Source organism: Pseudophryne corroboree, chromosome 2, assembly GCF_028390025.1.
Source record: "Pseudophryne corroboree isolate aPseCor3 chromosome 2, aPseCor3.hap2, whole genome shotgun sequence".
Lineage (NCBI taxonomy): Eukaryota > Metazoa > Chordata > Amphibia > Anura > Myobatrachidae > Pseudophryne > Pseudophryne corroboree.
In genome coordinates, this window is record NC_086445.1 from 354,415,656 (window position 1) to 354,428,523 (window position 12,868).

The following is a 12,868-nucleotide window of genomic DNA, read 5'->3' on the forward strand; positions in this document are numbered from 1 at the left end:
ACAGTGAGAATCGGATAAATCCGAATCTCACCGTGTGTACACGGCCTAAGTCTTCAACTGCAACAAATCCAGCAGTCTTCTGCCACCTGATACTTATTCCAGTGTCATCTGCTGCTGTAACTATGTTTATTTACTCTTTACTTGTCCTATATTATCGTCAACTGTAAGTTGCTGTTTTCCTGTTTATTTGTTTATGTACACTGTAATTGGGCACTGCGGAACCCTTGTGGCGCCACATAAATAAAGGATAATAATAATAATAATAATAATAATAATAATAATAATACTTGCTCATTACAAGTATCCCTTCCACTGTGCAGCATAAACCCGCCCCTTTCCATGTTGGGAATGCACCCAGTGATCCCGCCCCCAGCCAGATGATTGACACCGCGCTGTGTGCTACATGGCTGAGCTGCTACAATATTTCCAGAGCAGGATTAGAGGACGAGCACTGTGCACGGCCGGCCCGGGGGTAGCACATGGAGTCGGTGATCCCAGCCGCGGTGTGTGAGCGGTAACACAGAGTCTCGCCGTCACTGCAGGTAACTTGTGTGAGTGCCGTGAGCCGACCAGCGGCAGCAAAGTGGTGTGCTCAGGCGGCTGTCAGTGTTGCACGGTGTACGCCGGAGACAGGTGCATGGGCAGTTCTCCTGGAGAAGCCACTAATCCAGACAGCAAAGTCCTGGGCGTGTAGCATAGTGTAAGTAAGGCTTCATATTAGGCAGCGGTGTTACATTGTGCTGCTGCTTCTTTCTCTTATACAGTTATTTTGGCTTATGCTGTTTTATGGCATAAGTTAAGAATCAATCATCCGATGGTGTCTATATATACATACTTAAAAAAAAAAAAAAAATCTCCTTTGGGAAAGCTTCCAATTACTGTATACAGACAGCAATTTGTAGAGGAAAACTAACTTGTTTGTGCACTAGCAGGTAGTAGTTATTGCAGTGGTTCTCAAATTGTGTGCCGCCTGTGGCACCCTGGGGTGCCTCAGGACACTAGCCAGGGGTGCCTTGGATTGGTGGTCCAGGACCAATTCAAATGTAATAGGCGAAACCAGTGCTGGTGGCTGCCTATCATAAAATATGTGGTAAAAGCAAATCTTGTCCCTCACAACATAACTGAATCTAAGGATGATATATAAAGTAAACACAATTTTCTTTATTATTTCTTTCTAAATTTCTCAATGAGAAACTTTTGGCCTAGGGGTGCCCTGAAAAAAATTCTGATACTTTAGGGCACCGTGATTCAAAAAAAGTTTGGGAACCACCGATTTATTGTAATCTACTGCATAAATACACATACAGTACACTTACAGTCTCATGCCGCCCACTATATACTGTACATACTTTATCAAATATATGTGATGGATGGCTCACTGTAGGGTTTACCATGCATATTGTGACTATAAATCATTTTGGAAACAATGTTCTGCTTTTGGTATGGGATGGAGGAAGGCTCTCATGAAATAGAGGGTAAGTCCCTGATTTATGTATTGTTTTACAGCTGGTTATAATGTGGAAGCAGTTAATATCAGTGACCTGCATATAATGTATATATGAAGCAATCCAAAAAGGCAGCTTAAATAATTCAATACAGTACAATTCAACATTTGAGAGCCCCTATATGGTGTTTCGTCAGGAATATTATTGGCAAAAGAAAATACAGAGGTTCTTAAACGTTGAAATACCAGAGGTGCGTGTATTACATTTATTTTAGCTGCTGTATTGGATTACATAGAAACAGAATCTAACGGCAGATAAGAACCTCTTGACCCATCTAGTCTGCCCTTTATATTAGTCTATATCCCCATATGTGGTAACCGGAGGGCACCGAATGCCAGTTTCTCATTAATAGCTTAGGCATGTCATTCATTGACCATATGCATATATCATTTGAGTAAGATATGTTTATCCATCAGAATAAAGTACACATCATGCAGTAATAATGTTAATCATATGAAATTGTCATTGTGTTTTGTAGAAAGCTGCCGTCTGTCCTCTCTATTTAAATAAGGCACAAATGGACAGTGATCCAGAGACCGCAAAGGACAGAATACCCAGGTAATGACAATACTTCTAGCAGAATCCAGATGTTGGGGTGATTTAGCTTAAATGTTTTAAGCTTCTGTTCATGTTTTTATTATATTTTTGCCAATGAGGGTTAAAGGGATTTTTGTTTCCTGTCCCCACACAGGGCTCCTCTGTATTGTAGGTTATTTTAAAAAAAACCCCACAAATAAATAAATCTATTCTATCTATCTATCTATCTATCTATCTATCTATCTATCTATCTATCTATCTATCTATCTATCTATCTATCTATCTATCTATCTATCTATCTAATAGTAGTTTTTAAATAGTAGCTAGATGTAGCTTAGTGCCTATAAATATGACACACAATACAGTATCTGTTTTTAGGCTTGCTGTCCATATCATGTACAGGTGTATTATGGATGAACAAATACTGTTTCCTGGTTCAGGAGGAGAAGCCTTGTCACACCCTTTTTATGACCTGCACAGCCGTTTGTCATTGTGTAATCACAAGTACTGTAATACTGTCACTGACTGACCCTTTCACTCCTGTATTTCGGTAAACGGCTGGCAGTGTACAGAACCGCTTCATACTGAAGAGATGGGCAGATTATTTTCACTCCATCTGTCTGGAACCTGTATGAAAAAACTGTTAAATCCTTTGTAACCATTTTCTTTGGGTGTGGATTATTAGATCTACACTAAAAAGATCTACAGTCCAGAGGTCTACCAGACATGCATTAGGTCGATAGGGTCAAAAGGTCGACACAGAATAGGTAGACAGTAGAAACGGTCAACACAAAAAAAGGTAGACTCTTTTTCTGTGTTTTGGGGTGTTTTGTCACTTTTCTGCCACAAACAAGCCCCATAAGTGTACCACGTCACCTTGCGTGGCTAGCTTCGCTCTGCATGCTTCGGGCATGGTGCTTCGCTCTGCTACCACTGCGCTTGGCACAGGTTACTATTCCCAATCGTAATCCACGTGGATGGTAAAGTGAAAAAGTAAAAAAAAAAAATTGAAGAAAAAATGAAACCGCTTGTGTCTACCTTATGTGTGTCGACCTTTTGACCCTGTCAACCTCTTGATCCTGTCGCCCTAATGCATGTCTACCATTAGTGGTAGACTTATTCACTGTAGGGATTCAGTATGATTTACCGATGGACACAATACCGACGGCCATTGACCTACAGTCAAAATACCAACACGGTTGAAATACTGACATTCAGTATGCCGACATAGTCAGAATACCGACATTTGACATGCTGGCATGTCAAAATACAGACATTAGTTTTTCTGGGGGGGGGGGTTCTGTCGGTGTCGACATGGACACCGTCTAAGTGTACCACGCCCCCTGCATGGCTCGCTGCGCTCGCCATGCTTCGGGCACTATTATATTCCCCTTCCAGGTCCACTGGGATGGTAAAGTATGAACAAGTCTGTTTTTGCCCAAAAATTCCTTAAAAATGCATGTCAGCATTTTGACATGTCGGCATTTCAAATGTCGCTATTCTGCCTGTTGATATTTTGAACATGTCTGCATAATGAATGTCGGTATTTTGACTGCCGGTCAATGGCTGTTGGGATTATGACCGTGGGTATTGTGTCCGTCGGTAAATCAACTGCTACCCGACTGTAGACCTCTTTTTACTGTAGATCTATAGTCCGGATACAGTTTTCTTTATAGATTATATATTCTGTCCAACAATGAATGGTATGAGGTAGCCTCTCATACATGCATGGTAGCTGAAAATTATCCCTAAAACTGCACATCCCAGCATGCCCTGACACAGCTTTAGCATTCTCTGACATCAATGGGAATGCTGGGATTTGTAGTTTCACAACAGCTGGAGGGCCGCAGTTTGGACATGCCTGATCTAAAGCAAGGATTTTATGTTGGTTTTTTTTTATGTGCTACGGGCTCATAACATATTTGTTTATGTTACATGTTCACTTTACTATACTACTACTACTTTCTCATGGAACTATATAAAGCATACATAAGTTATTTTTTTCCACATTCTGTTCAGACCTAAACATGACTGAATGTTTTGTCTTGCTGCTTTAGTATCTTCTGTGGACTTTGGCCTTCGTTTGTACTGTGTGTAATGCTTTTAGCACCTATAAATATATCTGTAGGGAAACATTTAGTCAGTGAGAAGTGAGCCTGACGTCATTTGTTCTGCTTTAGTAGTGAGCAGCCCTGTATATGGGGTGCTTGTAGAGACACGCTTCAATGAGCAATGAGATTGCATTGTGAATTTCACTAGTGAAAAATGTAGTCATCCATTTTTAGCCTGTGATTTTTCCATGAGCTTATTGGGTGTAGTAGACAGCAAAAACCTGTTCCATACAATGACCTCACTCAGGTGTGAAACACAAAGACATTTCTATTTAAGCTGTCATCTTTATGAATCATATGGTTTGGCTTTAAACTGGTTAGTGCACTTATAATTGTAGGGATTTCACCATTGAGGAATAGCTCCATCCTCTGGTACAGAAGCTGTGTCTGTAAGACGGGATACCGCATCCATAGCCAGTGTGGCTCTGTGTCAAAGTCTCTGGAAGATACTGTAGGGGCCGGCGCTCTTGGTGACTACTATTGGAATTGAGGCACGTTTTTCTCCTATTGGTCATTGCTGTGATGATCTGGCCCAGCAGCCCACCTACTGTATATATCCTTTCACAAGGCTTCTCATTATGGGGTGTACTCAGGTTGTTTTGCCATTGACAGTTGTTTGTTTTCAGTATATATCACATAAAATTGCATTATATAGTGGTGTTAAGTATCTTTAAAGGTATATGTGGTCCTCTGGCTTTAAGCTGTGGTCTGCGCTGGACCAGCACAGAGTGAGGTGACCCGGCGCCGGGTCACTTTACATATAGATAAAGAACAGACCAGCAGCGGGTGTGGGTGAACAACGAACCGGCTGTGAGGGCAGCGGCAGTCAGCAGAGTGAGGTAACCTGGTGTCTGCAGGATCCAGGAACTTTGTTACCCATTACTTAAATGCCAGTATACTTTTCAGTGTATTGTGGACACTGAACGAGGGGCAGCCTTTTCCTATGAAGTACGCATTGCACAGCCCCTCCTGCTTCGCGGTGGTCCCGGTGGATGGCCTTACCTTGGCTCTTACATGGTGCTGCAGTGTCAGGCTCCTGCTCCTGCACCCATTGTACCGCCACCGTCTCTGGGACTGATGGCCTTCTCCCCCATTATGCCGCCTCATACTGAATCCGCCTCCTCCTACCCGGTGGCTATGCTCCCAGTACTCCTTACAAGGCAGGCACCACAGACCCATAGATCTGGTTTCCCGCGGCTGCAACAAAAGGGATCTCTTTGGCTGCAGGTATCCTTCCAGTGCGTATCCATGGTAATGCAATTGCGCAACCTGCGGAATATTGGGAGATGTGTCCAGTTTTGCACTTGCGTCTGACTGAAAATCAAGGTCAAACCAGAGTTTCCATTCAGCTGGGATTTATACCACGTACTGTAAGATCTGTAGCAGGCACGAGTGTTGGGATTTAGGGCAATATGGGTTACTTGTCTGTTTAGGTTTTCAAAACGCAAAAAAAAAAACTTGAATAAACCAAACTAATTGAATAAATGGGGGCAAAACATATGTTTTGGATTATAATCGGTAAAATAACCTGTATACAGACAACAATGGTTTGTTTCTGTGGCTTTCACATATCTCATGTCCTGTGGATATCTGTGTTTGTCCGTTTTAAAAGAATATATATTAGTCTAGGGGGAGGATGGAGATGTCTATTGTGCTAATAATGTGTTTGTATTGTATGCTACACTCCTTCTGTGTCTGATATTAGGTATTTGTTTCATAGGATCGATATTTATGGATTTGAAAGACCTGAAGAATTTGATTACGCGTTTTATGAAGACTTTCAATCCAGATACCTGGAAATTCTCACAAGAAGAGCTATAAAATGGTCCAAACTCTTGCAGAAGTCCACAGTAGTGGAGAAAAGCTTGAAAGGTATATTGTTACAACATCAAATGTCTGAGAATGACTGAGGTATATAGTGATTTAGTATAATGCTGACCATACACTAGGGCGACCAGTATCCGATCCGATTTCTGACGCGATTTTCCTTCAAGTCCGCTGGGCGCTCTGGACACATTTGTTTTTTTTGGACACACGATGTGCATACGATCTATCGAGTGATCGTATGCCTCACAAAAAGCATCAACTGTTCCATCGAATGATGCATCGTGTGTGCATTAAACATGGTACAATGTGTATACGATTACGACGGATAATATGGGCTGCACGTATGATCAGAGGATGCGACATTCGACCTGCGGGACCACGCATTACATCGTAATCGCACCTAAAACATACACGATGCATCGAATGATGTGTAAAAGTAGTACATTCGTACTCTATATCGTCCTAGTGTATGGCTAGCTTAATATACAGTAAATCTATAGTAGTACTATAAGAACTGCATTTACTCTTCTGGGTCAGTCCTGTTATATTTACCAAGCTACTGTATAATTAACAATTGTGACTTTTATCTGAGTATATTGTGATGTTCCTATTTGTAGTGTGATGTATCTGCAGAGCAGCGTTATGAAAAAAGATGTACACTAAAAATATAATGTATGATCTCTAGGACTAATGCAGTCTGTGTTGTTACTCTCAGTTCTGTTGTTCTGACATAAAGCCATAGTTCTGCATTTATATTCTTTGCTATATTAGTGTGATGATTACATTGCGCCAAAACATTTAATGCTTCCGCAGCATCACTACATAAAGTAAAATACACCTACAAGGAGATGAATGACTGTGTCCAAACCTTCTATTGAACTTGGTCAAATGACTAATTGCTTGAAAGTGCTTATATACTGTATGTCGGCGAGTGCCCTGTTCTTCATTCTGGGTATAGTTTATAAAGCTGCTGATATCTGAATGCAATTTTTAGGGGCATGTTGCTTTTGTTAGGTGCAGCTATAGTATCCTGTACAAGTATCTGATGCACCAAAGAAAGAACCTGGGGCAAATCCATTCACCAGCATAACGTTCGCACTGGACATGATCATGTCTGTGTAGAATAACAATAGATAATGAGATTACTATGTATGGATCAGTTTTTTTATTTCTATTTTTATCCAGTGAACTAGGGTAGATTTGTAACTGTTTTATATTGATGACCTTCTTGTCCTCTATTGGTGTTCAGAAGTTAATATTTCCTAAGTAAATAGTTAAAACATTCTCCAGGCTTTGTAGTCTTTTAAAAATCTGTGGCGTTAATTTATAAAGCAATGGTAAAAGTGGAGAAGTTGCCCATAACTAGAAATCAGCTTCTACATATAATTTTGTAGACCGTTTTTGATAAATGTTATATCAAAGGTGATTTGTTGCTATGACCAAAATCTCCACTGGTCCACTTTTCTCCACTCTTTTAACTGTTTGAAATATCATCCCCTATTTATTTTAAATAGACAACTGTCAAGAGTGTTCCAAACTCTAGGGCAGAGGTGTCCAAAGCGTTGATTGTGATCGCCTGGTCAACATGGACACTCCAGTGGACCAGTAGATCGTGGTGGATATTCTGCAGCAGCCAGTTAGAATCAGGCTGATTCTTATTGGCTAGCTTCGCCAATCTGAAGCGGCAGGCAGCTGAAGCCATAGCTGTTTCTGTAGGCTGTCACTGACAACATAACCAGTAGGACTCAAGATGATTCTTATTGGTTGAGACTGCCTCCATTTCGTCAGTCCCAGTATCAGCCAGAAAGCCAGTTTAAGGGGGAGGGGGCACAGATGCAGGACTGCTTAGTGGGCGCTGTGAGGCTGAGCAAAAGAAAAGAGTATCTCCCAGCGCTAATATTATCAAGTGTACACTCTATAGATTATTCCTATAGTGTCTACTCATAGAGATGGTGTATAAGGAAATAACTCTAACACCAATGTTATTTCAAAGTAAAAAGTAGTATTTTATTTCCCTGGCACAAAACAAAACATTTAAAAGTGGACCGTATAAGAGAAATCCTTACTGGTTCCAATAAAATCAGGAGTTCAAAATAAAAATAATTAATAGTGAGTCCTAATACCGGTATACACAATACAGACAAAACAACCACATACAACATAAAACATAAAAAGGCCAGTGATACACTAAATAGCGAATTACTCACTGGATAGATATTTGTAATCCTCAGGTTAGTACTTGTCAGTCTTAGGACCTAGGAATAGGTGCTATAATGTAGTCACCTATCAGACAGGGAATTTTCCCATCAGGTTCCCTGGTTAATACCAGCCAAAGTGTAGTCCTTCCGATATGGGTATGCACAAGTCACTGTGAGTGGGATAACCAGATCCTCAATCTATATACCCATGAAGCTCAAAACACTTACTTCTATAGCACAGGAAGTTCGTGAACGGGTGTCTGCCGGCAGACTGTAACTGATAGCTCCGCGATCAACTAGTTTCGCCTGTCTCCGCAGGCTTCCTCAGGATGGCCGAGCACATTCATTACCCTGTTCTTTATACGACCCTGACGTGTCAGTAGTCATGGTAACCGGATCTCCGTGCGTGCTTCGTATACACTCCGTCGCGTTGGTTACCATAGTAACCGGACCTCCGTTTACATCCTCGGCATGTCATTCTAGTTGTCATGGTAACCGGAGATGTTTAAATGAGCCGCTCGTGTCTCATAGCACTTCCCTCTTCTCCTCCACATATGTCCATCATAGCTTTCACTCTCTATAGTAGGTTGTTACAGTGGGATAGCACTCCTGCCTCCCCTGGCCATTCTCCTTGTCAGTCGTTTTCCGGATTACTATACATCGCTCCTTCTGTGATGTTCTGATTCTACACCTCCATATTAATTTGCCCCCAACCTCATGATTTCACAGGGGATAAACATAGAGGTCATGATGTCTGATATATAAGGCAGTTCTGGAAAGGCCATATTTCAAAGATATCCACATAGTATAGGACAGCAAGGAACAAAAAACAGTGCCCCTCTATATTAAAAACCTACTGGAAATAAAGAAAGATCAAAATATTTATAATACCCCCCCAGTTTCCTCAAACTCGGTCTTACTGACGGGCATAATCTCTTATAGTTCCCAATAGGTTTACTTTATTCCTTTAGGAAGGGAGAGAGGTCACAATCTATATTATGGCCCTTAGGCACCAAAGTCTCTAACTCAAAGATCGTTCTCGCTTCTTCTTTCAGTAGTGCATTATCCCAATCCCCTCCTCTCCATGATTTTTGTACTAATTTTATTCCAATAAATTCTAGGCCCATAGGGTCACTATTGTGCATCTTAGTAAAGTGTTCCGGAATGTTGTGATTGTCTTTATTTGTTCGGATATTATTTAAGTGTTCGTTTATCCTAGTACATAGACAATGGTAGGTCTTCCCTACGTATTGTAACCCACAGGGACATGTTACCAAATAAATTACACCTTTCGAGTTGCACGTAATTTTGTCTCTTATTGTGTATTCTTTCCCTGTACTGTTAGATTTATATTTATCAATACAAGTATAGTGTATATATATCCGGAAAACATCCCAAGGTGGCAGTGTTTTACCACCTGCCTAAAATCCATAAGGATAAAGATGCCCCTCCGGGAAGGCCAATTGTTGCAGGAGTTCAGTTACTAACTTCACATCTATCATGCTACATTGATGTCTTCTTGAAAAAGTTGGTTAGTACACAACAGAGTTATATAAAAGATACTGTACATATTCTGGATATCTTGAATAGAGTGACATGGGAAGAAGGCTATCTGCTAGCCACGTGTGATGTTAAATCTTTACACATCAATCCGACACGATCAAGGAATGGAAAATGTCCGGAAAATCATCAATAATGAGTCCGAGATGAAGAGTGACCAAATTAATTTTATTATGGAGGGTATTAAATTCACACTGGAGCACAATTTCTTCTGGTATGGGGGCAATTACTATAAACAAACCCAAGGGACCGCTATGGGCACAAATTTTACACCCTCGTACGCAAATCTCTTCCTCGCCCAGTGGGAGAACGAGTCCATATGGGCCAACAATTAGTATCTTCCCAATCCTGCCTTATGGGCGAGGTATATAGATGATGTGATTATCATCTGGAAGGGGACGAAAGTAGGCTTTGATCAATTTATTATGAAAATAAATGACAAAAATATATATATATATATATATATATATATATATATATATATAATTCACGAGTGAGGTGAGCGATAAAAAACATCAATTTTTTGGATCTAACCATCTTTATTGAAGGAAACAAGATCGAAGGGACCTGGAGAAAAGCAAGGATGAGGTGGACGAAGTGGCGAGAACGAACCTCCTCCAGTACAAAGAGAAGAATATAGGGACAAAGCAAGATGTGATGTTTCTGACGGGTTTCTCAAGTCAACTGAGGTTTCTAGAAGAAAGTATTTACAAACATTGGCACATTCTTACCACAGACGATGACCTTAGGGAAATCCTGCCAGCGAAACCTAGAATAATATATAAAAGAGCGCCCAACATAAAGACGAGCTTGGTTAGGAGCTATTACAAGAATGATAGGAAAGGAGGGGAAACCTGGCTGAAAAATATGAAGTCTGGGTTCTATAGATTTAACAACTGTATAGCGTGTAGAAAAACAAATAAAATCTCGACAAAACGTATTGATAAATATAAATCTAACAGTACAGGGAAAGAATACACAATAAGAGACAAAATTACGTGTAACTCGAAAGGTGTAATTTATTTGGTAACATGTCCCTGTGGGTTACAATACGTAGGGAAGACCTACCATTGTCTATGTACTAGGATAAACGAACACTTAAATAATATCCGAACAAATAAAGACAATCACAACATTCCGGAACACTTTACTAAGATGCACAATAGTGACCCTATGGGCCTAGAATTTATTGGAATAAAATTAGTACAAAAATCATGGAGAGGAGGGGATTGGGATAATGCACTACTGAAAGAAGAAGCGAGAACGATCTTTGAGTTAGAGACTTTGGTGCCTAAGGGCCTTAATATAGATTGTGACCTCTCTCCCTTCCTAAAGGAATAAAGTAAACCTATTGGGAACTATAAGAGATTATGCCCGTCAGTAAGACAGAGTTTGAGGAAACTGGGGGGTATTATAAATATTTTGATCTTTCTTTATTTCCAGTAGGTTTTTAATATAGAGGGGCACTGTTTTTTGTTCCTTGCTGTCCTATACTATGTGGATATCTTTGAAATATGGCCTTTCCAGAACTGCCTTATATATCAGACATCATGACCTCTATGTTTATCCCCTGTGAAATCATGAGGTTGGGGGCAAATTAATATGGAGGTGTAGAATCAGAACATCACAGAAGGAGCGATGTATAGTAATCCGGAAAACGACTGACAAGGAGAATGGCCGGGGGAGGCAGGAGTGCTATCCCACTGTAACAACCTACTATAGAGAGTGAAAGCTATGATGGACATATGTGGAGGAGAAGAGGGAAGTGCTATGAGACACGAGCGGCTCATTTAAACATCTCCGGTTACCATGACAACTAGAATGACATGCCGAGGACGTAGATGGAGGTCCGATTACTATGGTAACCAACGGGACGGAGTGTATACGAAGCGCGCACGGAGATCCGGTTACCATGACTACTGACACGTCAGGGAAGTATAAAGAACGGGGTAATGAATGCGCTCGGCCATCCTGAGGAAGCCTGCGGAGACAGGCGAAACTAGTTGATCGCGGAGCTATCAGTTACAGTCTGCCGGCAGACACCCGTTCACGAACTTCCTGCGCTATAGAAGTAAGTGTTTTGAGCTTCATGGGTATATAGATTGAGGATCTGGTTATCCCACTCACAGTGACTTGTGCATACCCATATCGGAAGGACTACACTTTGGCTGGTATTAACCAGGGAACCTGATGGGAAAATTCCCTGTCTGATAGGTGACTACATTATAGCACCTATTCCTAGGTCCAAAGACTGACAAGTACTAACCTGAGGATTACAAATATCTATCCAGTGAGTAATTCGCTATTTAGTGTATCACTGGCCTTTTTATGTTTTATGTTGTATGTGGTTGTTTTGTCTGTATTGTGTAAACCGGTATTAGGACTTGCTAGTAATTATTTTTATTTTGAACTCCTGATTTTATTGGAGCCAGTAAGGATTTCTCTTATACGGTCCACTTTTAATGTTTTGTTTTGTGCCAGGGAAATAAAATACTACTTTTTACTTTGAAATAACATTGGTGTTAGAGTTATTTCCTTATACACCATCTCTATGAGTAGACACTATAGGAATAATCTATAGAGGGTACACTTGATAATATTAGCGCTGGGAGATACTCTTTTCTTTTGCACAAACTGTGAGGATAGTGGAAATCCTAATTTCTTCTCCATAGCTGCTTAAGTTTATCAGGTGAGGCATATGAGCGCAGTCCTCTATCTTTTGCTGTGAGGCTGAGGCCTGGACCCTGCACCAATGCGGACTGGTGGGCATGTTGGCTACCGCAGTTGTTTGCCATCCTGCCCGCCCACACAGTGCTCTGGAGTCACTGAGGCTGCTGGACTGCAATGGCTGAAAGTAGAGAGGGACTGGGTGCTGCTCCTCCTCCTCCTCTCTCTGATAGTCAGGTCAGTCTTATGTGTGGGCCCCAGACAGTATATTGTATATTTTGTGAGGGGGGGGGAAACATTTTTCCCTCCTGTGGAGAACTGTATATTTGGGTTTTTCCTGTAGAGACCAATGTGTGACTTCGGTGAGATAGTTCCCATACCCTGTGCAGCAAGGACATGCCCCTTTTTTAGGGTGCCATCCTGCAGCACATGCAAATGTGCCACCTTGGTAGATGACAAAAGC

General features: G+C 41.1%; 1 protein-coding gene across 1 annotated transcript in view; it reads left to right on the plus strand.

Annotated features, from left to right (window-relative positions):
- The first annotated feature begins 353 nt into the window (after window positions 1-353).
- The window catches only part of GRTP1 (growth hormone regulated TBC protein 1), a 113,694-nt gene continuing 101,179 nt past the window's right edge, over window positions 354-12,868 (plus strand). The window contains exons 1-3 of the mRNA XM_063953117.1: window positions 354-542; window positions 1,984-2,063; window positions 5,874-6,025. Of these exons, the coding sequence (XP_063809187.1) occupies window positions 2,023-2,063; window positions 5,874-6,025 (193 nt within the window). The 5' untranslated portion in view covers window positions 354-542; window positions 1,984-2,022. The remainder of the gene's footprint in view (window positions 543-1,983; window positions 2,064-5,873; window positions 6,026-12,868) is intronic.